We start from the raw sequence: 25,240 nt of genomic DNA, 5'->3' as shown, positions 1-25,240 counted from the left end.
CCTACCTTGTCACAACACAACTGATTGGCTCAAACGCATGAAGAATGAGAGAAATTCCACAAATTAACTTTTAACAAGGCACACCTGTTAATTGAAATGCATTCCAGGTGACTTCCTCGTGAAGCTGGTTGAGAGAATGCCAAAAGTGTGCAAAGCTGTCATCAAGGCAAAGGGTAGCTATTTTGAAGAATCTCAAATACAACATATATATTAAATTGTTTAACACTTTATTGGTTACTACATGATTCCATATGTGTTATTTCATAGATTAGGGCCAAATTTATTTATTTCAATTAGTTGATTTTCTTATATGAAATGTAACTCAGTAAAATCTTAGAAACTGTTGCATGTTGCGTTTATATTTTTGTTCTTACATGTATGTAAAATGTGTATCACAATATACAGTACCAGTCAAAAGTTTGGACACACCTACTCATTCAAGACATCAAAACTATGAAATAACGCATATGTAACCAAAAAAGTGTTCAACAAATCAAAATATATTTTATATTTGAGATTCTTCAAAGTAGCCACCCTTTGCCTTGATGACAGCTTTGCACAATCTTGGCATTCTCTCACTCCAGTGTAGAATTGGCCTTGCGTTTAAGGTTCTTGTCCTGCTGAAAGGTGAATTAATCTCCCAGTGTCTGGTGAAAAGCAGATTGAACCAGGATTCCCTCTATGATTTTGACTGTTCGTAGCTCCATTCCGTTTACTTTTTATCCTGAAAAACATGTCGCAGCCCCCACTATGTTTGAAAATATGGAGAGTGGTAGTCAGTAATGTGTTGTATTGGATTTGCCCCAAACATAACACTTTGTATTCATGACAAAAAGTGAATTGCTTTGGCACATTTTTTGCAGTATTACATTAGTGCCTTGTTGCAAACAGGATGCATGTTTTGGAATATTTTTTATTCTGTACAGAGTTCCTTCTTTTCACTCTGTCAGTTAGGTTAGTATTGTGGAGGAACTACACTGTTGTTGAGCCATTCTCAGTTTTCTCCTATCACAGCCATTCAACTATGTAACTGTTTTAAAGTCATCATTGGCCTCATGGTGAAATCCATGAGCGGTTTACTTCCTCTTCGGCAACTGAGTTAGGAAGGATTCCTGTATCTTTGTAGTGACTGGGTGTATTGATTCAGTGTAATTAATAACTTCACCATGCTCAAAGGGATATTCAATGTCTGCTTTTTATAATTTTCCCCCATCTACCAATACTGTAGGTGCCCTTCTTTGCGAGGCATTGTCACGATCGTCGTAACTTTGAAGAGAGGACCAAGGCGCAGCGTGAGAGAAATACATCTTCTTTTATTATGAAGACGAACAAACAAACAAAAACAACAAACAGACGACCGTGAAGCTATTCAAACAAAATAGTGCTGACACTGAACACTACACATAGACAATTACCCACAATAGCCTACTGGCTATGGTTGCCTTAAATATGGCTCTCAATCAGAGACAATGAATGACAGCTGTCTCTGATTGAGAACCATTCAGGCAACCATAGACTTACCTAGACACCTACACTCAACACAAACCCATACACTCTACCAAAACCCCCTATACCATACAACCACCCAAGACGAGACAAATACACACAAACATCCCCCCTGTCACACCCTGACCTAACCAAAATATTACAGAAAACAAAGATAACTAAGGCCAGGGCGTGACAGTACCCCCCCCCCCCAAAGGTGCGGACTCCGGCCGCAAAACCTGACACAGAAGGGGAGGGTCCGGGTGGGCCTTCCTACGGCGGCGGCTCGGGTGCGGGACGTGGCCCCCACTCCACCATAGTTAATACCCGCTTTGGTGGCTCTGGCAGATCCTGGTTGACTGGCGGCTCTGGCAGATCCTGGCTGGCTGGCGGCTCTGGCAGATCCTGGCTGGCTGGCGGCTCTGGCAGATCCTGGCTGGCTGGCGGCTCTGGCAGATCCTGGCTGGCTGGCGGCTCTGGCTGATCCTGGCTGGCGGGCGGCTCTGGCAGGTCATGGCTGGCGGGCGGCTCTGGCTGGTCATGGCTGGCGGGCGGCTCTGGCTGGTCATGGCTGGCGGGCGGCTCTGGCTGGTCATGGCTGGCGGGCGGCTCTGGCTGGTCATGGCTGGCGGGCGGCTCTGGCTGCTCCTGTCTGGCGGGCGGCTCTGGCTGCTCCTGTCTGGCGGGCGGCTCTGGCTGGTCATGGCTGGCGGGCGGCTCTGGCTGGTCATGGCTGGCGGGCGGCTCTGGCTGCTCCTGTCTGGCGGGCGGCTCTGGCTGCTCCTGTCTGGCGGGCGGCTCTGGCTGCTCCTGTCTGGCGGACGGCTCTGGCTGCTCCTGTCTGGCGTACGGCTCTGGCTGCTCCTGTCTGGCGTACGGCTCTCGCTGCTCCTGACTGGCGGACGGCTCTAGCGGCTCGAGACAGACGGGCGGCTCTGACGGCTCGGGACAGACGGGCGGCTCTGACGGCTCGGGACAGACGGGCGGCTCTGACGGCTCGGGACAGACGGGCAGCTCTGACGGCTCGGGACAGACGGGCAGCTCTGACGGCTCGGGACAGACGGGCAGCTCTGACGGCTCGGGACAGACGGGCAGCTCTGACGGCTCGGGACAGACGGGCAGCTCTGACGGCTCGGGACAGACGGGCGGCTTTGAAGGCTCGGGACAGACGGGCGGCTTTGAAGGCTCAGTACAGACGGGCAGCGCAGGCGGCGCTTGGCAGACGGACAGCTCAGATGGCGTTGGGCAGACGGGCAGTTCAGGCGCCGCTGGGCAGACGGCAGACTCTGGCCGGCTGAGGCGCACTGTAGGCCTGGTGCGTGGTGCCGGAACTGGAGGTACCGGGCTAAGGACACGCACCTTAAGGCTAGTGCGGGGAGCAGCAACAGGACGCACAGGACTCTGGAGACGCACAGGAGGCTTGGTGCGTGGTGCCGGAACTGGTGGTACCGGGCTGGAGACACGCACCATAGGGCTAGTGCGTGGAGGAGGAACAGGGCTCTGGAGACGCACAGGAGGCTTGGTGCGTGGTGCCGGAACTGGTGGTACCGGGCTGGAGACACGCACCATAGGGCTAGTGCGTGGAGGAGGAACAGGGCTCTGGAGACGCACAGGAAGCCTGGTGCGTGGTGTAGGCACTGGTGGTACTGGGCTGGGGCGGGGAGGTGGCGCCGGATATACCGGACCGTGCAGGCGTACTGGCTCCCTTGAGCACCAAGCCTGCCCAACCTTACCTGGTTGTATGCTCCCCGTAGCCCGACCAGTGCGGGGAGGTGGAATAACCCGCACTGGGCTGTGTTGGCGAACCGGGGACACCATGCGTAAGGCTGGTGCCATGTATGCCGGCCCGAGGAGACGCACTGGAGACCAGACGCGTTGAGCCGGCTTCATGGCACCTGGCTCAAGGCCCAATCTAGCCCTACCAGTGCGGGGAGGTGGAATAACCCACACCGGGCTATGCACACGTACAGGAGACACCATGCGCTCTACCGCATAACACGGTGTCTGCCCGTACTCTCGCACTCCACGGTAAGCATAGGGAGTTGGCGCAGGTCTCCTACCTTACTTCGCCACACTCCGTTGTAGCCCCCCCCCCCCAAGAAATGTTTGGGTTTTTCTCGCGGGCTTCCAGCCTTGCTTCCGTGCTGCCTCCTCATATCGCCTCCTCTCGGCTTTAGCTGCCTCCAGCTCTTCACGAGGGAGGCGATATTCTCCCGGTTGTGCCCAAGGTCCCTTACCTTCCAGTATCTCCTCCCAAGTCCAAGAATCCTGTATGCGCTGCTCCTGCTGCTGCTTAACACGCTGCTTGGTCCGAGTTTGGTGGGTAATTCTGTCACGGTTTCTCTCCTCCTCTTCGTCTGAAGAGGAGGAGTAGGGATCGGACCAAAACGCAGTGTTGTATGAAGACATAATGAAGATTTATTAAAGCAAAGACGAACACGAAAAAACACTTGGAAAATTACAAAACAACAAAACGACGTAGACAGACCTGAACATGTGCACTTACAATAAAACACGAAGAACACACGAACAGGAACAGACTAACCAAACGAACGAAAACGAAACAGTCCCGTGTGGTGCCACAGACACAGGAACAATCACCCACCAACAAACAGTGTGAACAACCTACCTTAATATGGTTCTCAATCAGAGGAAACATAAAACACCTGTCCCTGATTGAGAACCATATCAGGCTAATAGACAATGAACCTAAACATAGAAACACATAACATAGAATGCCCACCCCAACTCACGCCCTGACCATACTAAACAAATACAAAAACAAAGGAAAACAGGTCAGGAACGTGACAGGCATTGAAAAACCTCCCTGATCTTTGTGGTTGAATGTGTTTGAAATTCACTGCTCAACTGAGAGATCTTACAGATAATTATATGCGTGTGGTACAGAGATGAGGCAGTCATTAAAAAATCTGGTTAAACACAATTATTGCACTCAGAGTGAGTCCGTGCAACTCATTGAGTGACTTGTTAAGCAAATGTTTACTCCTGAACTTATTTAGGCTTGTCATAACAAAGGGGTTGAATACTTATTGACTCAAGACATTTCAGCTTTTCATTTTTAATTAATTTGTGAAAATGTATAAAAACTTAATATCACTTTGACATTATGGGGTATTGTGTTTAGGTCAGTGACAAAAATAATATCTATTTAATAAATGTTATATTCAGGCTGTAACACAACAAAATGAGGAAACAGTCAACGGGTGTGAATAATTTCTGAAGGCCCTGTATGTGTTTGGGCATTTAGATGTGTTTTTAATTCCAGGAAAGACCTGTGATATAGAGATGCTGCAGTCCATGGAGGTCCTGACAGATGATGAGATGGCTTGGGGCCTGGACTTCTTCAAGGAAAGTGCATTTCATCACTCCAAAGACCAATTATGGAACATTTCATCAACCAATTATGACTCTTATTTAGATTTCACATTTTGCATTTGGTTGGGATGGTTCTATAGGGGAGGATTAGTGTCACGCTGTACCTCGAAGAGGGTGATACATTTTCCTCATGCTGGAATAGATAAATCATTTTTTTAAATTAATAAACTCATATCCTTTACTCATTAGTAAACTTTAAAAGTCACACATTTCCAGACTCAATTAATATAACTGATCCAGGATTTCGTTTTTGATTAGGGGAAAAAGTAATTGTAAAAACCGTTTCTAAATATGTTTACCTGAATGGATCAGTAGTACAATATACTGTAATAAAGATTGAGTATACATTTTATATTGCAGTAGTTCATGAATAATGAACAGGGTTGCTAAGCCTGCTGGTTCAGAAGATTTCCTTCTGGCAAAATCATGTTTCAATACAGGTGCAGAGGCACATTCATTTGAATTTAAATATATTTCTCTACCCTTGTATTCATCATGTATACAGCTACTCCTGTCTTATGTCAATAGTACTATCATCCAGCTTCACACATGCAATATTTGATGAGACACTATGAATGAATAAATAATATTGTATGGCTTAATGGAATCTGGATGACTCATTCTTTGTTTGTAGCTGCCTGTAGTATGTGTTTGTGTAGTGTAGCCTATCAGCAGTAACGTTTCTGTTCAATTCTGTAGAGTGATTGGGTCAGGCATTCCATCCATTTGTTATTCTCTTGATGTCTGATTGGGTGGAAGGTGTTACAGAATGGAAGCTCAGGCTGATAGTGACGATTCTTGGAGAATGGGAGTAAGGAGAGGGAGATCAGTACCCAGATCAGTACCCCGTGCACAAGTAAATATATTATTGTCTCCTACTGAATATCTCAAGTAGTTCTTTAAGGGATTACAGACTGTGATTTTAAAATGTGTGAAATTACGGAGATGGTGTTCACTTCGTTTTTCAGTGGTACAACATTGCTGTTTATTCGTAAATTCACTCTGCGATTCCAGAGTGCGGTCAGAGTGCGCTCTAGGCGTTCGTAAATTAAGAGCATTGTCATATTGCCTGTTTGTAAATTCAGAGCGTTTCACTCTCTGAGCGTTCAGAGCGCACACTGGACGCTCTGGCGAGAAGTAGGGGTTGATCCGAGCGTTCTGACCTCACAACGGCAGTCAAGCACCCAAGCTGACTGGTAAAGCTGGCTAGCTTGCTAGCTACTTCTAGACACAAATGAGAGAACACCTCACTCTGACCACTTTACTCGCCATAGCAGAACTGGTTAGGCTGATTTCATGCTTTCTAGAGCATTGATGACTGTCACTGTGCTGCTGGCAATAATTTAATTGTGTTTTTTTTGCCGACGTTTAATGACACCGATCATATTCAACTGGCGTTGTGCGTTCATAAATTCATCAGTTATTCTGCGCTCTGGCACACTCACACGAGAGTGCTCCGAAATCGGAGTAGATAGCAAGAGTGAATTTACGAACGCATCTCTAATAGGATGTTGGAGAGCTATATTGACAAGGTTCTGTGTGGACAGAAGGGAGTCTGTTTTTTCTTCCTGTTTTTTCTTTTTCTTGATATGAAATGGTAGGTGGGTGAAATTCAACAAGAAAACATAAATAAATAATAATATTTTTGTTCTATTTTTGTATTTGGCAAGCACTTGCACATGACTGAATTCTCTTCTCCTACCTGTTGATACATATGCTTACAGACAGGGGGCACTCAGTTGTTGGATATAGCTTAGATGGAGATCAGAAGTTGACCTACAGTGAAGAAGTGGTCCCAGCTATACCTACTGCCAAGGTTTACAAGGTATGAGGAAAACGATGCTCTTCAGTTGACATTCTGAGGACCAATCTATTTTGATTGTCCCTCTACGTAATCACTTCAGATTGATTATGCCTTCATAAGCTCAGATGGAAAGATATCCTTGTACCAGTGTGACCTATACAAATTCTCCAGCTAAAGATTATTTGAACAGTAACCCATTTCCAAAAAAAAAAGTATACCTTTATTTAACTAGGCAAGTCAATTAAGACCAAATTCTTATTTTCAATGACAGCCTAGGAACAGTGGGTTAACTGCCTTGTTCAGGGGCAGTATGACATTTTTACCCTGTCAGCTCAGGGATTCGATCTTGCAACCTTTCAGTTACTAGTGCAACACTCTAACCACTAGGCTACCTGTTAAAGAGTAACATTCAAGTTTTCTAAATCTATGAATGTTTGGTTTTTAACAGTGCCATTGAGGGTGAGTTTGGAGGGATTTTGGACAGAGGCTCCTTGGTGGCCATCAACCCACGGGACAGAGAAAAGCATGACCACATGAGCTGGACTTCCCTCTGTGATTCAACAAGAAAGCACAGATTGTTTTGACACATTATAAGTTCTGTCTGTTGTTCACTGTATGCTACAGGTATGCAGCACTGATCATGTCGTTAATGGACAAGGACTGCCGATACCACTTGGACACTTTTTTTAATACAATCCTGTATTGTTCAAAGGTACGATGTTTCCTGAAATAACAGAGGAAATTCTATTGGTCTTCCATTCATTCTAGATTCATGCAAGTGTAACATATTGATTCAAACAAACAGTACAGTATGCATGTATGTCATTAACCTCCCATTATCATTCTTTAACACCTCCCTATAGGTTCTCCATTTTATGTGCCTGATGAGGAAGTTAACAGACTTTTCAGTGAGTTTTATTAATACAATTACATTTGTCATTGATAATACCTTTATTACGCTTACTGACTTTTTAAAAATATCTGTCATTGAACTGAATTTGATATTTAACATAGAAACCAATTGAATGGAGTATAAGAAGATATTGTACGAGAGAATTGTGGTAAGGTAGTTTTATGGTATTTTCTTTTCATGTATTCCAGGGAGGAGTTGTGGTACTAAGCTTATACAGTCTTCAAATGCTCTCCCAGAGGTTAAGGATAAGGAATGGGGCTTGGATGTCTTCATAGAGAGAGTTCATCTCCTCACACCAAAGGCCTCAAACCTGATTTAACGGGCTTCTCTGAGACTACAGGGAGCGATATCTGAGAGACATAGTGCATTGAAAATGATTGTCAGGATATTTGGTGTTCTGTTATTGTATTTGATGTATTGTTATTAGCTTTGTTCACAGTTTGGAAATGACCTAATGTCGAAATATGCCAAGTCAATTCTTTCATATGGAAAATGAACTGAATTTCATTTTAATATAAAATTGCAGACATATTGCCTTTGCTTTTTATTGTTAGTTTGTATCATATTTCTATCATAGATATTTTGTCTTATTGAAAACATTTCTCTACAGTGAAGGCAAGGAACTTTTAGAAACTTTAGATACATTAGATACTCCATAGTAATTGTTATACTGATTCTGAACGGTCTTGAAATGCATAGGCTACCTCATTGCAAACATCCGATTAGCCACACCAAGGTACTGCATTGGATTATGCGCTTCTCTCTTTTCACGCGCTGTCACATAGACCCGATTGGCTGTTGCCTAGATACTAGACCTACATTTTTAGTAAACATAGCGAGGGTATCAGGGACGAAAATAAGCTTAATTTTAGAAAGGAGAAATGCCGAAACCACAAAAGGAAACGGTACGTTTGTTAAATGTGACAAGGGTGGCCCAATGTTGCCGTTGAGTTTTAGCGAATGTCACAATGTAGCAATTGTACGATGTGCTACAAATAGAACAACAAACAGATACAGATGTAGCAGCTGCCTGAGAGAGCTCGAGTGCAACATTTTAACAAGTGTACACCTGTTGCTGCAATAATGACGCTCGATCGTGAACGTGTCAGTGATTCATTTTAAAGTAATGACAATGGCTATTTCATATGACAGATCAGCATACCTCCACCTGGGCGATGGAACTGGAATGATGAAACCCAAGCCCTTGAGTTCACCAGGTAACGTTAATGGGCAGCTATAGCAGTAGCAAATGTTAAAATACTTTCTGGACCTATTTTTGTGCAAACGTTTTCGCACTATTATTTGCGGGTGTATATGGATGTATTTTATTATCTAATTAACTTATCATTGAGTATGCACCTGTTGATAAGTATTTAACTACTTTCTCGTCCTTTTATTTTCAGTTTTAATACATCCGTGGAGGTAAAAGAAAAGAGAAAAAAGACAAAACCTGTCAATTTTCAAGATCTTGCCAGCAAGCGTCCGGAGAGGTAGCTAGCTATTCATTTCTAGCCTAAACCAACAGCACTTTTCCTATCCATGCTGTTCAACTAGCAATGATATTAATAGATAGAGCATTTATTATATTACAAGTGATATGTATCCTTGATTGACACATAATTAAGGGCATTACTGTGTTCTGAACTCTTTCAACAAATACTTTTCTGTCTATTATTTGTAGGCAAACACAGTCATCGGCCAAGAGGGGGGGACAAAGCAGCAGGAAGACTGTGGGTCCTGCTCAACTCAATGCCTACAAGTCCTCAGTAAAACGGGGTCAGAGGGACTATGTGACCATCGAGGATGTGAAACGTAGGTGTTGGTCGGTCATACACAATACCGATCTATGTTATAGAACACATCCTTTACAGCAGATTAGTTGAATATATGGTTTTTCTCTGTCTGTCTGTCTGTTTGTATGTACAGTATGTACAGTGCCTTCAGAAAGTATTCATAGTCCTTGACTTACTACACATTTTTTTGTGTTACAGCCTGAATTCAAAATGGATTAAATCATTTTTTCCCTCCCACCCATTTACACACAATACTCCACAATGACAAGGTGAAAACATGTTTTTATAAATGTTTGCACATTTATTGAAGATTAAATACAGAAATATCTCATTTATATTCACACCCCTGATTCAATATATGTTAGCATCACCTTTGGCAGCGATTACATCTGTGAGTCTTTCTGGGTAAGTCTCTAAGAGCTTTGCACACCTGAATTGTACATTATTTGCACATTATTATTTTTTTAATTCTTCAAGGTCTGTCAAGTTGGTTGTTGATCATTGCTAGACAACCTTTTTTTAAGTCGATTTAATTCGTAACTGTAACTAGGCCACTCAGAAACATTCAATGTCGTCTTGGTAAGCAACTCCAGTGTATATTTGGCCTTGTGTTTTTGGTTATTGTCCTGCTGAAAGGTGAATTTGTCTCCCAGTATCTGCTGGAAAGCAGACTGAACCAGGTTATCCTCTAGGATTTTGCCGTCAGAAAGTATTCACACCTCTTGACTTTTTCCAATTTTTTTTGTGTTACAACCTGAATTTAAAATGGATTGAATTGAGAATATTTTTTTTGTCACTGGTTTACACAAATAGTATCAAAGTGGAAATATGTTTTTCAATTTTTTTTTGTAAAGAAGGAAGCCTGTACAGAATAAAAATATTCCAAAACATGCACCCTTTTTGCAACAAGGCACTAAAGTAATACTGCAAAAAATGTGACAAAGCAATTCACTTTTTGTCCTGAATACAAAGTGGTATGTTTGTGGCAAATCCATTACAACACATTACTGACTACTACTCTCCATACTTTCTAGCATAGTGTTGGCTGCATCATGTTATGGGTATACTTGTAATCGTTAATAAGGACTGGGACGTTTTTTAGGATAAGAATGGTGCTAAGCACCGGCAAAATCCTAGACGAAAACCTGGTTCAGTTTGCTTTCCACCAGACACTGGGAGATGAATTCACCTTTCAGCAAGACAACAACCTAAAACATAAGGCCATATCTACAGCTGTAATCGCGGCCAAAGGGGATTCTACAAAGTATTGACTCGGGTGTGAATACTGTGAAATAGGTATTTCTGTATTTCATTTTCAATAAATTTGCAGCCATTTCTAAAATTATGTTTTCACTTTGTCATTATGGAATAAGTCAAGGGGTATGAATACTTTCTGAAGGCACTGTATGTATGTCTGTCTGTGTTGCAGAGGTGGCACTCAGTTTGCTGCAGGAGAATGATGCACTCCCCATTCCACTTTGCTTCCTGTCTGTGTTGAAGTAAGGAAGCACCCACTGCACAGTATATCTGCCTTCTCTCTCTTGTCTGTCCGTCTGTCTGTCTCTCTCTCTCTCAATCCCTCTCACACACACACTAACCTTTCTTTACGGCTATGTTTTCAATCCATGCTACATCCATTTACGTACACTACCGTTCAAAAGTTTGGGGTCACTTAGAAATGTCCTTGTTTTTGAAAGAAAAGCACATTTTTTTGTCCATTAAAATAACATCAAATTGATCAGAAATACAGTGTAGACATTGTTAATGTTGTAAATTACTATTGTAGCTGGAAACGGCAGATTTTTTAATGGAATATCTACATAGGCGTACAGAGTCCCATTATCAGCAACCATCATTCCTGTGTTCCAATGGCACGTTGTGTTAGCTTATCCAAGTTTATAATTTTAAAAGGCTAATTGATCATTAGAAAATCATTTTGAAACTGTTGTATTGCGGGTACCATTTAATGAAGCTGGCAGTTGAGGACTTGTGAGGCATCTGTTTCTTAAACTAGACACTAATGTACTTGTTCTCTTGCTCAGTTGTGCACCGGGGCCTCCCAGACAGTTCTGTGAAGGGAGTATTACACAGCATTTTACGAGATCTTCAGTTTCTTGGCAATTTCTCACATTGAATAGCCTTAATTTCTCAGAACAAGAATAGACCGAGGAGTTTCAGAAGAAAATCATTTGTTTCTGGCCATTTTGAGCCTGTAATCGAACCGTCAAATGCCGATGTTCCAGATTCTCAACTAGTCTAAAGAAGGCCAGTTTTCTTTCTTCTTTAATCAGGACAACAGTTTTCAGCTGTGCTAACATAATTGAAAAAGGGTTTTCTAATGATCAATTAGCCTTTTAAAATTATAAACTTGGATTAGCTAACACAACGTGCCATTTGAACACAGGAGTGATGGTTGCTGATAATGGGCCTCTGAACGCCTATGTAGATATTCCATAAAAAAACAGCCGTTTCCAGCTTCAATAGTAATTTACAACATTAACAATGTCTACACTGTATTTCTGATCAATTTGATGTTATTTTAATGGATAAAAAAATGTGCTTTTCTTTCCAAAACAAGGATATTTCTAAGTGACCCCAAACTTTTGAACGGTAGTGTATATTGCTTAGGCTTTATGATTGCTCTTAGACATTGCCCTGTGTGTGTGTGTTTAGGAGCAGAGAGCTGGATGAGTTCCTGGCTGCCCTCCTGCTCTACCTGTCCTGTTACTTTGAGAGGAAGTCTCTGGAGAAGAAGCCCAAGCCTCTCATGGCGTCAGTACCATACTCATTGTGCCGTGTGTGTTTGTGTGTATGTATGTGTGTGTTTACATTAATTACCATTTTATATAGACTTGAGACTCTTAATTTGCATATATTGATGTTTCTCATGACTTTGCCTCTCTATAATGTATTGATTTGTGTCAGTGAGCAGAGTATCACAGAGAAGCAGGTGATGGCGGAGACCCTTGCTAAGGTGGAGCTGGCCCAGAAGCAGCTGGCCTTCTGCTACTCCAGCCTGGTCCTGGGCCTGGGCCTGTCCCAGCAGCACCACATGGCCTGTGGCAGGTCAGTCACCTCGCCTTCATTTTGGCTCTGCAGGGGCAAGGAGGGGAAGTGACAAAAGTCAAGGGAATAGATACACATTTGGTTATTAAACAGATACCTTAGATCCAATGCGATTGACACTTAAAGCCTATATTCAGAATAATATACGTAGATTATACACAACATCTAATACATCCAGAAATTGTGAGTAGCGGCCTAACCTCCATGCACAAAACATTTCACTTGCTGCGTTAAACTATCACTTTAAGTGCTTTGTTTCTACAGGAGCCGTGTGTCACTGACCTACAAAGACAGGCGGTTGTATGAGGTTAGTACCGAACACCACAGGACTGTGATTTGACTTTTGCGACTGTGTATTCCAGAGGAGATGTTCACCCAACAGAGGCTACTGCTTTGACAGGCAGTACTGTTTAACCAGAGGTGGTGGTATAGTGTAACAGGGTTATTTTAGGGTAACTCAGCACCCTGTGTGCCTGCATCTAGTACCAGAATAGCTTTTTTGACGTTTGTAAATGTATTTTGGAAAAAAAAGAATGATGATGTGACACAGACCCAGACGCAACTTTAGCACCTTGAATTAATTACTGGCTTGCTGGCTGGCTGACTGCCTGAATGGCTGGATGAATAAATGAATGATTAAATTAATGAACAGGCCTAAACATTATTATTATTATTATCTCCAGAGGATGGAGCCATCAGCATTAGATATTAACAAATGGCCGACATCAAATGCAACTGTAGCATCTCATCTCTGTAATCTGTCCTATCTACACCAGTGTCTGTACAGCTTCTTCTGCTACGTGGCGTGGGTGACGTTCAGTAGGAAGGACCTGAGGGGCATACAGGAGGAGGTGGGGCGCCTGCTGCGTTCTGACACCTTCAACCCCGCCCTCAGGACCAGGATAGATGCCACAGAGGACACCCTGGCCCAGGACACCTCCACCAAAGAGGGACAGATTGAGCCCAAAGTGCACACACAGAGCCACAATGCCCCAGAGCAAAGGTGTGTGGGGAGTGGGGGAAGGATGGGGTGGTGCATGCGTTGCTATCTATCAGCTCCCATTTTGAGTCATTTTTTAAAATGTTTTTCCGGACAATAGTTTCTACTAGCTTAAGTGACTGACTGACATGATATGTTGCAGTAAAGAACAAAATGGTTTAGGCTGCAAAGCCATCTCTGCTTGAATGCTGTCTATCTAGCTCCCAGACCATAGGATTGACTGAGACAGATTCATGACTTGTCAGATAAGAGTGACAGGCCGTTTTATGTCAGCTCCCAACATCTGACAGATGACTGACAGTTCTGTAAGCGGTTTCAGGTCTATTGCTCTTATGCTGTCAGGTCTAGGCCAAGTTGGTCTTGAAGTCTGCACTCCATAAGTAGAACCAAATTAATCATATGTGGGGAGTTTATTTTGTTGATATCTATATATATTTATAATATTTGCTATTAGAATGACATGCTCTGGTATTTCACTTTCATTAATTTTCTCCCGGCTTAAGGAAATTCTAGAGTATGACTTGTGAGATTTTGTCCTTCCACTGTAGGATTGCACCTAATGACTCTTCTCTCTAATGCCCAAATCTAAATCAATTAATATCTAGTGCCTAGGCCCTAGGGAATAGGCGCCAGCTTGGAATTGGTCCTCAGTCTTCTGCTTCTTGTCCTTTGACCTTTAACCTTTGACCCCAGGAAGTCCCAGCGTCGTCCGGCCTTGAGTAAGATCGTGACCCAGCGCTCCCCGGTCATGGTGTCCCTGCTGCCATATCCGCGGGAGGAGGCTCCTCATCTGTTCCGCCGCTACAGACCCAGGAAGCCGAGCCAGGCCAAGCTGTGTAACCCAGAGACTCTGATGGAGGAGCTCAAAGAGCAGCTGGCCTCTGTCAGGTAGCTAACAGTCACAGCACAAGGAGGGAATAGCCCCGTCCCAGATCTGTATGTGCTGTCTTGCCAACTCCTATGGTCATTGTCACACCAACTGTTAGTAAGGTCCGGGACCAGGCTAGGGAAGGAATATGTTTGCTATATACATTTTACATTTACATTTTAGTCATTTAGCAGACACTCTTATCCAGAGCAACTTACAGTTAGTGCATTCTTAAGATAGCGAGGTGGGACAACCACATATCACAGGCATAGTAAGTACACTCTGCTGTCCTAGCTTTAGGGGGAAGGTGCCAGGACAGAGAATGACTTGGACTGGGCTGAGCGGGAGCTGCCCTCCCGGAGGGGTGGGAGAACCAAGAGACCAGAGGTGGCAGAACGGAGTGCTCAGGTTGGGGTGTAGGGTTTGAGCATAGCCTGAAGGTGGTGGGGGGGGCAGTTCCTCTTGCTGCTCCGTAGGCAAGCAGCATGGTCTTGAGGTGGATGCGAGTTTCGACTGGAAGCCAGTGGAGTGTGCGGAGGAGCGGGGTGACATGGGCAAACTTGGGAAGGTTGAAAACCAGGCAGGCTGCAGCTTTCTGGATAAGTTGCAGTGATTTGATGGCACAAGCGGGGAGCCCAGCCAACAGCGTGTTGCAGTAGTCCAGACGGGAGATGACAAGTGTCTGGATTAGGACCTGCACCGATTCCTGTGTGAGGTAGGGTCGTTCTCTACGGATGTTGTAGAGCATGAACCTGCATCACTGCTTTGATGTTTGCAGAGAACAACAGGGTGTTGTCGCGGGTCACGCCAAGGTTCTGTGCACTCTGGGAAGGCGACACTGTGGAGTTGTCAACCGTGATGAAGAGGTCTTTTGGGAAGGCAGGCCTTCCCCGGGAGGAAGAGCAGCTCCGTCTGGTCGAGGGTGAGCTTGAGGTGGTGGGCCGACATCAAAGCTGAGATATCTGCCAGGCACGCAGAGATGCATGTCGCCACCTGAGTGTCGAAGGGGGGAAGGAGAAAAGTAGTTTTGTGTCATCTGCATAGCAATGATAGGAGAGAACATGTGAGGATATGACAGAGCCGAGTGACTTGGTGTTTAGAGGGAAGAGAAGAGGGCCAAGAACCGAGGAGGATTAAGGAGGGAGGAGAAGGTGGAAAAGAGTATCATAGGGTTAGAGGCAAAAGCATGACATTTTGAGTGATACAAAGTATATCAGAAGGTTGAATGAAAATAACAAACTATATGTGTAAGAGATTGATAATATACACTACAAACATTCTATTGAACTTTAATTGTCCCTCAAAAATGTATGAATATCTCTTGTACATGAAGTTAACGTTCACAGCACTGTATTTCCACACCCCTGAACTTATGTCTGCTACACTCTTAGAAAAAATGGCTGTCACCATAGGTGACACCATAACTCTCCATCACCATAACTCTTTTGGGTTCCATGTAGAACCCTGTGTGTAAAGGCTTCTACATGGAACTCAAGAGGGTTCTACCTGGAACCAACAATTCAAAATTCAAAGGGTTCTCCTTTTAGATTCTAGATAGCACCTTTTTTTCTAAGAGTGTATGTTTGAACTTTGAAATCTGTTTTTCTAGCTTTGGGATTCTGGGGAAGCCTCTGAGCCAGTTCAGCTGCACCACCCTTATGCCCCAGGGAGCCAACAACGAAGACGAGGAGGAGGAGGAAGATGATGACGATGACGATGATGAAGACTCTGGCGTCCATGTTCAAAGCAGTAAGAGCACCTTCATGGCTCAGAGACCTGTCGCATCAGCAGTGGACCAACGCGGCAGCCTCAGCCGCGCCAATACAGTCATCTCACGGGCCACCACAGAGGGAGTGTCCTCAGACACAGAGTGAGAGTATGTGCGCGTCCCCCAAAATTTGACCAATAAAATAAGAACAAAAACATATAAAATGATGTATCATTAGTCTCTCTTTGTTTCATAATTGGCCTTCAATTTGCATGTGGCTGAATGTATCTCACCAGAGAAAGCATCCGATCGAGCGAAACGGCGCCCCTCTGTCTCAGTATATGTAGCCCATCTATCTGATGCTGTCTGGCCAAAAAGAGTATGCCATTGTTGCTGCCCGTAGCATTGAATTTAATAGCAAGGGAAGCTAGCAAGCATTTAGCCTCCCTTGATAATGTTTAAATAAAAAAATAACCAATCAGCATTGAGCTAAACTGAGCGAGCTCAATTGTGAATGGTCCTGGTGCACCAAAAAAAGTGTCAATGGAAGCTAGTTTGGATTTGACTTCACACCAATCACATTGCTTCAAAAGCATTGCCAAAAAAAGGTGCGTTTTTGCATCTCGTTGTGTCGTTGTCTTTTATAAATTAGCTTGGATGGAGATAAGGAAAAATTGGATGGCGATAAGGATTTGGATTTGTGGACTTTGTGTACCAGCCAGTGATTATAACGGTGATTCTGATCCAATCATAAATGCATACATTGTGCCCCTGGTCTGAGGGGGTGGAAGTTCAATATGTAGCTAGATGTAGTAGGCTAACGTTAAATAGCTGGCTCATCATTGCCCTTGAAATTAAGTTAGGCTAGCTGGCAAGCCTTTTAGCCATGTAGCCTAGTCTAGGACAACAAAAACTAAAAGTGTGTAGCCTACTGTATGACAGAGAGGAAGATTGCATTGGCGTTCCTCTACAAGTAAGGTAAATCATTGTTTTTTCTACTTGCGCACACACACACCACACACACACAATCAGGACCATGGACAGCCACATGTTATTCAGCTTATTTTGATTGGACTAAATTGTTTTTGGTATCTTTAAGTTGCTACTCTATTAGATGATTGGTGATTTGATGATTTTGAAGTTGAAATGGTGGTGGAATTACGTTAGCAGAGGCCTCTCCTGTTTTTTTTTGCCACTTGTGATAACTCTCTGTGGTTCTAAATCAATAATTGTTTAGTAGTCAGACATTTTGTAAGAAAAACATCAAGTTTTAAAGTTCATTTCCTGCAGTTGTACAAATTTGACCATGGGGCGTAGAAAAAATGTTGCATTTTTAAAGCAAGTTTGCTGCAATTATACACATTTTGCCATGGGCCAAACAGAAGATTTACCAATTTCATAACAAATTCCATGCAGTTCTTCAAATTTTCCCATGGGGTGTAGAGAAAATGTAGCAGGTTTACATCACATTTTCTGCAATTCTACACATTTTGCCATAGGTTGGAGAGTAATGTTTGCAGTTTTTAATATTTCATATTTTTTGTGAGTGACTAATTAAATCAATGGGGGCCCCCCAGTTGGTAATTCGACCATGATTACTACAAGTTTAGAAAGCTGGACATTAGACTAACAAAAAATGTTAGCTGACATGGGCTAATTGAGTGACTATCAGTGACTGACATAACAAGAGAAAAACTTCTGATGCACCACTACATTTTCAAAATGGCACCCTGTATATTCTACTATTCTAACTCTCAACAGTAAGTTGAGACCTCAATTGAGTTCTTAATTATTTATTTTTATTGATCCATGGGCCGCCAGTTGCCCATCCCTGCTGTAGGTCATCTACCTGTTTGTTACATGCAATATGCTTTGTGGACTTCACCGGACAGATATGGCTCTCTGGTTTTGTGATGAAACAAACGTGTGGTTGAATTTATTCTGCCCAGTTGTGTAAAGTACTTTAGTAAAAATACTTTAAAGTACTATTTAGTAGTTTATTGGTGTATCTGTACTGTACTATATGTTTGACAACTTTTACTTCACTACATTCCTAAAGAAAATTATGTACTTTTTACTCCATGCATTTTCCCTGATACCCAAAAGCACTCATTACATTTTGAATGCTTAGCAGGACAGAAAATATTGTAAAATTCACACACTTATCAAGAGAGCAACCCTGCTCATCCCTACTGTCTCTGATCTGGCAGACTTAGTTTGCTTAGTTTGTACATTATGTCTGAGTGTTGGAGTGTTGGAGTGTGCCCCTGGCTAGCGATAAAACGAACAAGAAAATTGTTGTACCGAATGGTTTGCCTAATATAAGGAATTAGACATTATTTATACTTTTTTTTTTTTTGCAATTACATTTACTTTAGATACTTAAGTATATTTAAAACCAAATACTTTTAGAGTTTTACTCAAATAGATTTGACTGGGTGACTTTCACTTTTACTTGAGTCGTTTTCTATTAAGGTATCTGCTTTTACTCAAGTATGACAATTGGGTACTTTTTTCCACCACTGATTCTGCCCACTGTGTGACTATTGTCTTCTTGTCGTCTCGGCCTTATACACTTAGTGTACATAACATTCACCCCTCATTCACAGTCTCAATTCACAGCCTCAATGCATGGACTCTACAAGCTGCCGAAAGCATTCCACAGGGATGCTGGCCCATGTTCACTACAATTGAATGGCACACATACACAATCCATGTCTCTATGATCTCAAGGCTTAAAAATCTTTCTTTAACCTGTCTCCTCCGCTTCATCTACACTGATTGAAGTGGATTTAACAGGTGACATCAACAAGGGATCATAGCTTTCACCTGGATTCACCTGGTCAGTCTGTCATGGAAATAGAAGGTGTTCCTAATGTTTTGTTCACAATGTATATCACGGTGGGGTGTGAACTAAAATGATTTATAGAGCAAAAAACGCAATTATCACAACACATAGGTTGTAATATGGCTTTTTTCCTGAATTGGCTTCCCCAGTGATTTTACCCGCACTCCGTGTGTGTGTCTGTCTGTCTGACATCTCTGGGCTATCATTTGAAACATCATTTTGATATCCTGTGTTTTCAGTTTCCCCCAGTAGACTGTCTAAAAATGTGTTTGGATGTTCTGAACTATTATTATTTGTCACCAGGTGGAGCTGTTGTCTGAGATATAATGAAATGGGATTTCCTCATACCGACGGTACAATCCATCCATCATCATTGTACACAGTTCAGCTTCAACTCAATGCTTGGGAAAATATATAAGGATCACAAAATACCATTGTATGTATTCAATGCATCACTATCATTCACGACATCTGCAACTACTAAGTAAATCTCATGCTACAGTATGCAAATCCTTTGTCATCTGTCACATTGACATAGACAGTACATCCTCTTTGACGTAAGACCGCTTCCATGACTCTTCCCCCCAGGGTGACTTGCAAGCCTTCCAGTCAATGCTGCCTGCATCCTAACCTCCCATAGCAGAGGGCCATAGCTACTAAGCATGCTGCAGCAGCACCAGCCGCGGTGGCAGAAGGGGCTTTGCCTTCACCCTAATTGGCTGGGTAATCTGGGATGCCAGAGCGAGAGCTAAGCCTGCTCAGGAGACTGGGGGATGGGGCACAGAGGACAGGGATGGAGGGGGACGCTGGAGAGAGGCTGGAGCGTGATTCCTCCATGGCTCCTCCTTTATAAGGGCTGGATCTGACCAGAAAGGCAGGATGGCAGGATTACGCCGCGCTCCAGACTCCGAAGTCAGAAGATCCCCTTATAAGAAGTAAGCATGGGAAAGGATATTGGCACAGTTGGCAGAGTGACAGAGGGTCACACTTTATATTAAGTTACACAGATACTGTGGGAACGGGGACCTTTATTTTTTACATTTCAGTCATTGTTTCAAGCCCTTCTGCAGGTACCACGTATAGCTAAGTAATGACATAGTGGTTATCAAAGATTCCGAGTTTTATTGAGATAGTAGTAAAGAAAAAATGACACACGGTATAGGTAATAAGTATAGAGAGTAGCGATTCAATTTGTAGGCCAAAAAGTTGCATGGCTGTATGCAAAGCTATCAAAAAAAAGAGAAACCTAAGTTGGTAAATTCTGGTAAACATTATGAGTTCAATATACTAACTCAGAGTTGTTACTGCTGCTATAGTTAACATTTCATCTTAGAAAATCTTTGTCCTGAGCCAATACATCATCTTAGTTTTGCTATAAAAAAAGCAAAACCACATTCAAGAACAACACCCCCAACTTGAACTATTTTCACTCAATGTTTCTGACTCATAGTTCAATAAATTCCCACAAAGCCTCGATTCTCCTCTATTCTCCATACATTAGGGCCCCTGCCCTGCTCTTTAGAACATTGCGGTCCTAAAGTCTATGCCCTCTGAAATAGTTTGCAGTTGAAGCATGTCACCTCTTGTAAAGAACTAGCCATGCCTGTAATTACAATCCATATTCAACAATGACAGGCGATGTTAAGGGATTTCTGTTTGAGGCAGACAACCAATAGCAGAGCACCCTGCTTGTGATTATAGGAAAGAGGCTAGGCAAAATGTGTTTCATAAAGTTAAAGGTTATACAGTGCTGGCTGTTAAAGGGTATAGGTCTATTGCACTCCTAATTTAAAGAGTGTTATGTAAAACTCCCCAGAAGTTTGCCAGAGTCCTTTCTCAGCTGATAGTGAGACTGAGGTGAGAGAAAATTCTGGAAGCAAGGTGACAAGGCATCTGTTGTCGCAGTCGGTAATCCCAACATGTTTCAAGCTGACCACCATGGTCGCTGTTCCCAGGAGCTCCAAGGTAACCTTCCTAAATGACTATCGCCCCGTAGCACTCACATCTGTATTTATTAAAGTGCTTTGAAAGGCTGGTCATGACACACATCAACACCATCATCCCAGACACCCTGGACCCACTCCAATTTGCATCCCGCCCCAACGGATTCACAGATGACGCAATCTCAATTCATCTTCACACTGCCCTCTCCCACCTGGACAAGAGGGGAAATAACTATGTACAGTTGAAGTCGGAAGTTTACATACATCTTAGCCAAATACATTTAAACTCAGTTTTTCACAATTCCTGACATATAATCCGAGTAAAAATTCCCTTTCTTAGGTCAGGTAGGATCACCACTTTATTTTAAGAATGTGAAATGTCAGAATAAAAGTAGAGAGAATGATTTATTTCAGCTTTTATTTCTTTCATCACATTCCCAGTGGGGCAGAAGTTTACATACACTCAATTAGTATTTGGTAGCATTGCCTTTAAAATGTTTAAGTAACTTTCCACAAGCTTCCCACAATAAGTTGGGTGAATTTTGGCCAATTCCTCCTGACAGAGCTGGTGTAACTGAATCAGGTTTGTAGGCCTCCTTGCTCGCACATGCTTTCTTTTTCAGTTCTGCCCACAAATGTTCTATAGGATTGAGGTCAGGGCTTTGTGATGTCTACTCCAATACCTTGACTTTGTTGTCTTTAAGCCATTTTGCCACAATGTTGGAAGTATGCTTGGGGTCATTGTCCATTTGGAAAACACATTTGCGACCAAGCTTTAACTTCCTGACTGATGTCTTGAGATGTTGCTTCAATATATCCACATCATTTTCTTTCATCATGATGCCATCTATTTTGTGAAGTGCACCAGTCCCTCCTGCAGCAAAGCACCCCACAACATGATGCTGCCACCCCGTGCTTCACAGTTGGGATGGTGTTCTTTGGCTTGCAAGCATCCCCGTTTTTCCTCCAAACATAACGATGGTCATTATGGCCAAACAGTTCTATTTTTGTTTCATCAGACCAGAGGACATTTCTCCAAAAAGTACGATCTTTGTCCCCATGTGCAGTTGCAAACCGTAGTCTGGCTTTTTATGGCGGCTTTGGAGCAGTGAATTCTTCCTTGCTGAGCGGCCTTTCAGGTTACGTCAATATAGGACAAATTTTACTGTGGATATAGATACTTTTGTGCCTGTTTCCTCCAGCATCTTCACAGGGTCCTTTGCTGTTGTTCTGGGATTGATTTGCACTTTTCGCACCAAAGTACGTACATCTCTAGGAGACAGAACGTGTCTCCTTTCTGAGCGGTATGACGGCTGCGTGGTCCCATGGTGTTTATACTTGCATACTATTGTTTGTACAGATGAACATGGTACCTTCAGGTGTTTGGAAATTGCTCCCAAGGATGAACCAGACTTGTGGAGGTCTACAATTATTTTTCTGCAGTCTTGGCTAATTTCTTTTGATTTTCCCATGATGTCAAGCAAAGAGGCACTGAGTCTGAAGGTAGACCTTGAAATACATTCACAGGTACACCTCCAATTGACTCAAATTATGTCAATTAGCCTATCAGAAGCTTCTAAAGCCATGACATAATTTTCTGGAATTTTCCAAGCTGTTTAAAGGCACAGTCAACTTAGTGTATGTAAACTTCTGACCCACTGGAATTGTGATACAGTGAATTATAAGTGAAATAATCTGTCTGTAAACAATTTTTGGAAAAATAACTTGTGTCATGCACAAAGTAGATGTCCTAACCGACTTGCCAAAACTATAGTTTGTTAACAAGAAATTTGTGGTTGAGTGGTTGAAAACTAGTTTTAATGACTCCAACCTAAGTGTATGTAAACTTCTGACTTTATCTGTATGTGAGAAGGCTGTTCATAGACTACAGCTCAGCGTTCCGGTGTATGTGACAATATTTATTTTTCTCCAAGCTCATCACCAAGCTCGGGACCCTGGGACTGAACACCTCCCTCTGCAATTGGATCCTGGACTTCCTGACGGGCCGGCCCCAGGTGGTGAGGGTAAGCAACAACACCTCCACCACACTGACCCCTCTACATGGGGGCCCCTCGGGATGTGTGCTTAGTCACCTCCCTGTTTACCCACGACTGTGTGGCCACGCACGACTCCAACACCATCATCAAGTTTGCTGAGAACATGACGGTGGTAGGCCTGACCACCAATGGCGATTAGACAGCCTACAGGGAGGAGGTCAGAAATGTCCACATCAGTAAGGACTTAACATGGTCCACAGACAGACACACATACGTGAACAGGGCATGACAGTGCCGCTTCAACTCAGGAGGCTGCAAAGAGATCTTGACTGGCTGCATCACCACTAGGTATGGCAAATGCATCATTCTCGACCGCAAAGCACTACAGAGGGTGGTTCGGACAGCCCAGTAAATCACCAAGGCCGAGCTCCCTGCCATCCAGGACTTCTATATCAGGCGGCGAGGAAGGCCTGAAAAATTGCCAAAGATTTCAGCCACCCAAGCCATAGACTGTTCACTCTGCTACGGTCCGGGCAAATGGTACCGGAGCATCGGCTCTCGGACCAACAGACTCCGAGATAGCGTCTACCCCCAAGCCATAAGACTGCTAAATAGCCAATGAATTAGTTACACAGACTATCTGCATTGATCCTGTCTTGCACTGACTCTATGCACACTAACAAGACTTTATACAGTGCTTTCTGAAAGTATTCACGCCGTTTGACTTTTTCCACCTTTTGTTGTGTTACAAAGTGGGATTAAAATGGAATTAAATGTCATTTTTTTGTTAAAGATCTAATACAAAGTACTTGAATGTCAAAGTGGAAGACCAATATGAGAAATAAAACACCTATCTTGATTCGATAAGTATTCAACCCGTTGACTGAATACATGTTAGAATCACCTTTGGCAGCGATTACAACTGTGAGTGTTTCTGGGTAAGTCTCTAAGAGCTTTGCACACCTGGATTGTACAATATTTGCCTATTATTCTTTTGACAATTCCTCAAGCTCTGATAAATTGGTTGTTGATCATTACTAGACAATCACTGGGTGTATTGATACACCATCCAAAGTGTAATTAATAACTTCACCATGCTCAAAGGGATATTCAATGTCTGCTTTTTTATTTGTACCCATCTACCAATAGGTGCCCTACTTTGCGAGGCATTGGAAAACCTTTGTGTCTTTGTGGTTGAATCTGTGTTTGAAATTCACTGCTCGACTGAGGGACCTTACAGATAATTGTATGTGTGGGGAACAGAGATGAAGAAGTTATAAAAAAAAATAATGTTAAACACTATTGCACACATAGTGAGTCCATTATAAATTCAGACTGTAACACAACAAAATGTGGAAAAAGTCAAGGGGTGTGAATTATTCCAGAAGGCACTGTATCTATCTCAAATACCTCTTACCCCTGCACATTGATCTGGTACTTGTACTCCCTGTATAAACCTTAATTGTTGTGTATTTTATTCCTTTTGTGTTGCTGTTTTTATACATTTTTTAAAACTGCATTGTGGCGAAGGGATCGTAAGCAACCATTTCACGGTAGTCTACACCCATTGTATTTGGCGCTGGTGAGAAATAAAATGTCATTCGATTTGAGCGAGGATGGCAAATATACAAGCATATAACCTGATACAAAGTCTGAATGCATGGTTACTTGGCAACAACGCAACAACGTTTGCCATTCACAGTATGAGAATGTCACACAATTTAAACATAGTGCTCATTCAAGATTCAAACTGTCATTTACTGACATTCTATGCGTGATATGATTCTATGATTTATAAAGTAGGCCTACTAACACTGGACCCCATATAATATCACTCTACCGTTTAGGAGTGAATTATACCAGTAGGGGGAGACTTTGCATTGAAATGAACCATAGAGATGGACTGACTGGAAAATTCCTTGAAATGATCCTCTGCTGCAGGGTTTCCCAAACTCGGTCCATGGCCTAGCACTACACAGCTGATTCAAATAACAAACTCATCATCAAGCTTTGATAATTTGAATCAGCTGTGTAGTGCTAGGGCAAAAAAACAAAATGTGTGCACCCAGGTGGGGCCCCAGGAACGAGTTTTAGAAGACCTGCTCTATTGGACTATAGAGGCCCTCAGGAAAAACAGTTGGTAGCACAATTACAATTTCAAGCTGTCACAGTCATTTCAGTAAAGTAATTATTTGTTACAGGGAAATAATATCTGATGATATGTCTGCAGTGATTTAATGGTTGTTTATGCCTCTCCATTGGACAGAAGATGCAGATATTTGTAACCCACAAATTAAGATGACAAATGTTATCGTTGACTAATGGTAACTGGACTTTTCTGGAACATTTATGTAGGCTATTAAAAGGTATACCATGTCAATAAAGTTTATTACTTAAAATAATTGTAGATGCAAGCAAC

At 42.8% G+C, this 25,240-nt stretch overlaps 1 protein-coding gene across 6 annotated transcripts; it reads left to right on the top strand.

Moving 5' to 3' along the window:
- The first annotated feature begins 5,633 nt into the window (after nt 1-5,633).
- Nucleotides 5,634-25,213, top strand: LOC139554525 (protein phosphatase 1 regulatory subunit 36). 6 transcript variants are annotated; one of them, XR_011670855.1, is made up of 17 exons: nt 5,634-5,737; nt 6,606-6,706; nt 7,134-7,397; nt 7,549-7,593; nt 8,751-8,815; nt 9,002-9,088; nt 9,280-9,410; nt 10,821-10,890; nt 12,065-12,163; nt 12,317-12,457; nt 12,722-12,764; nt 13,234-13,460; nt 14,151-14,345; nt 15,935-16,074; nt 19,185-19,317; nt 19,470-19,816; nt 22,759-25,213. XR_011670855.1 is itself a non-coding variant. In XM_071367385.1 (15 exons), the coding sequence occupies exons 3-14, from the start codon at nt 7,326-7,328 to the stop codon at nt 16,197-16,199; spliced, it is 1,440 nt and encodes a 479-aa protein (XP_071223486.1). In that variant the 5' UTR covers nt 5,634-5,737; nt 6,606-6,706; nt 7,134-7,325; the 3' UTR covers nt 16,200-16,201; nt 19,185-19,314. The 6 variants fall into 6 exon arrangements, 5 of the variants coding, with proteins under 5 accessions (XP_071223486.1, XP_071223485.1, XP_071223483.1 ...); XM_071367385.1 differs by lacking the exons at nt 19,470-19,816; nt 22,759-25,213 and having other exon boundaries at nt 15,935-16,201; nt 19,185-19,314; XM_071367384.1 differs by lacking the exons at nt 19,185-19,317; nt 19,470-19,816; nt 22,759-25,213 and having other exon boundaries at nt 7,310-7,397; nt 15,935-16,257.
- The last annotated feature ends 27 nt before the right edge of the window (nt 25,214-25,240 follow it).

Source organism: Salvelinus alpinus, chromosome 26 (assembly GCF_045679555.1).
Source record: "Salvelinus alpinus chromosome 26, SLU_Salpinus.1, whole genome shotgun sequence".
Lineage (NCBI taxonomy): Eukaryota > Metazoa > Chordata > Actinopteri > Salmoniformes > Salmonidae > Salvelinus > Salvelinus alpinus.
Note: the sequence above shows the minus strand (reverse complement) of the source record. Positions and strands in the feature narration are given on the sequence as shown.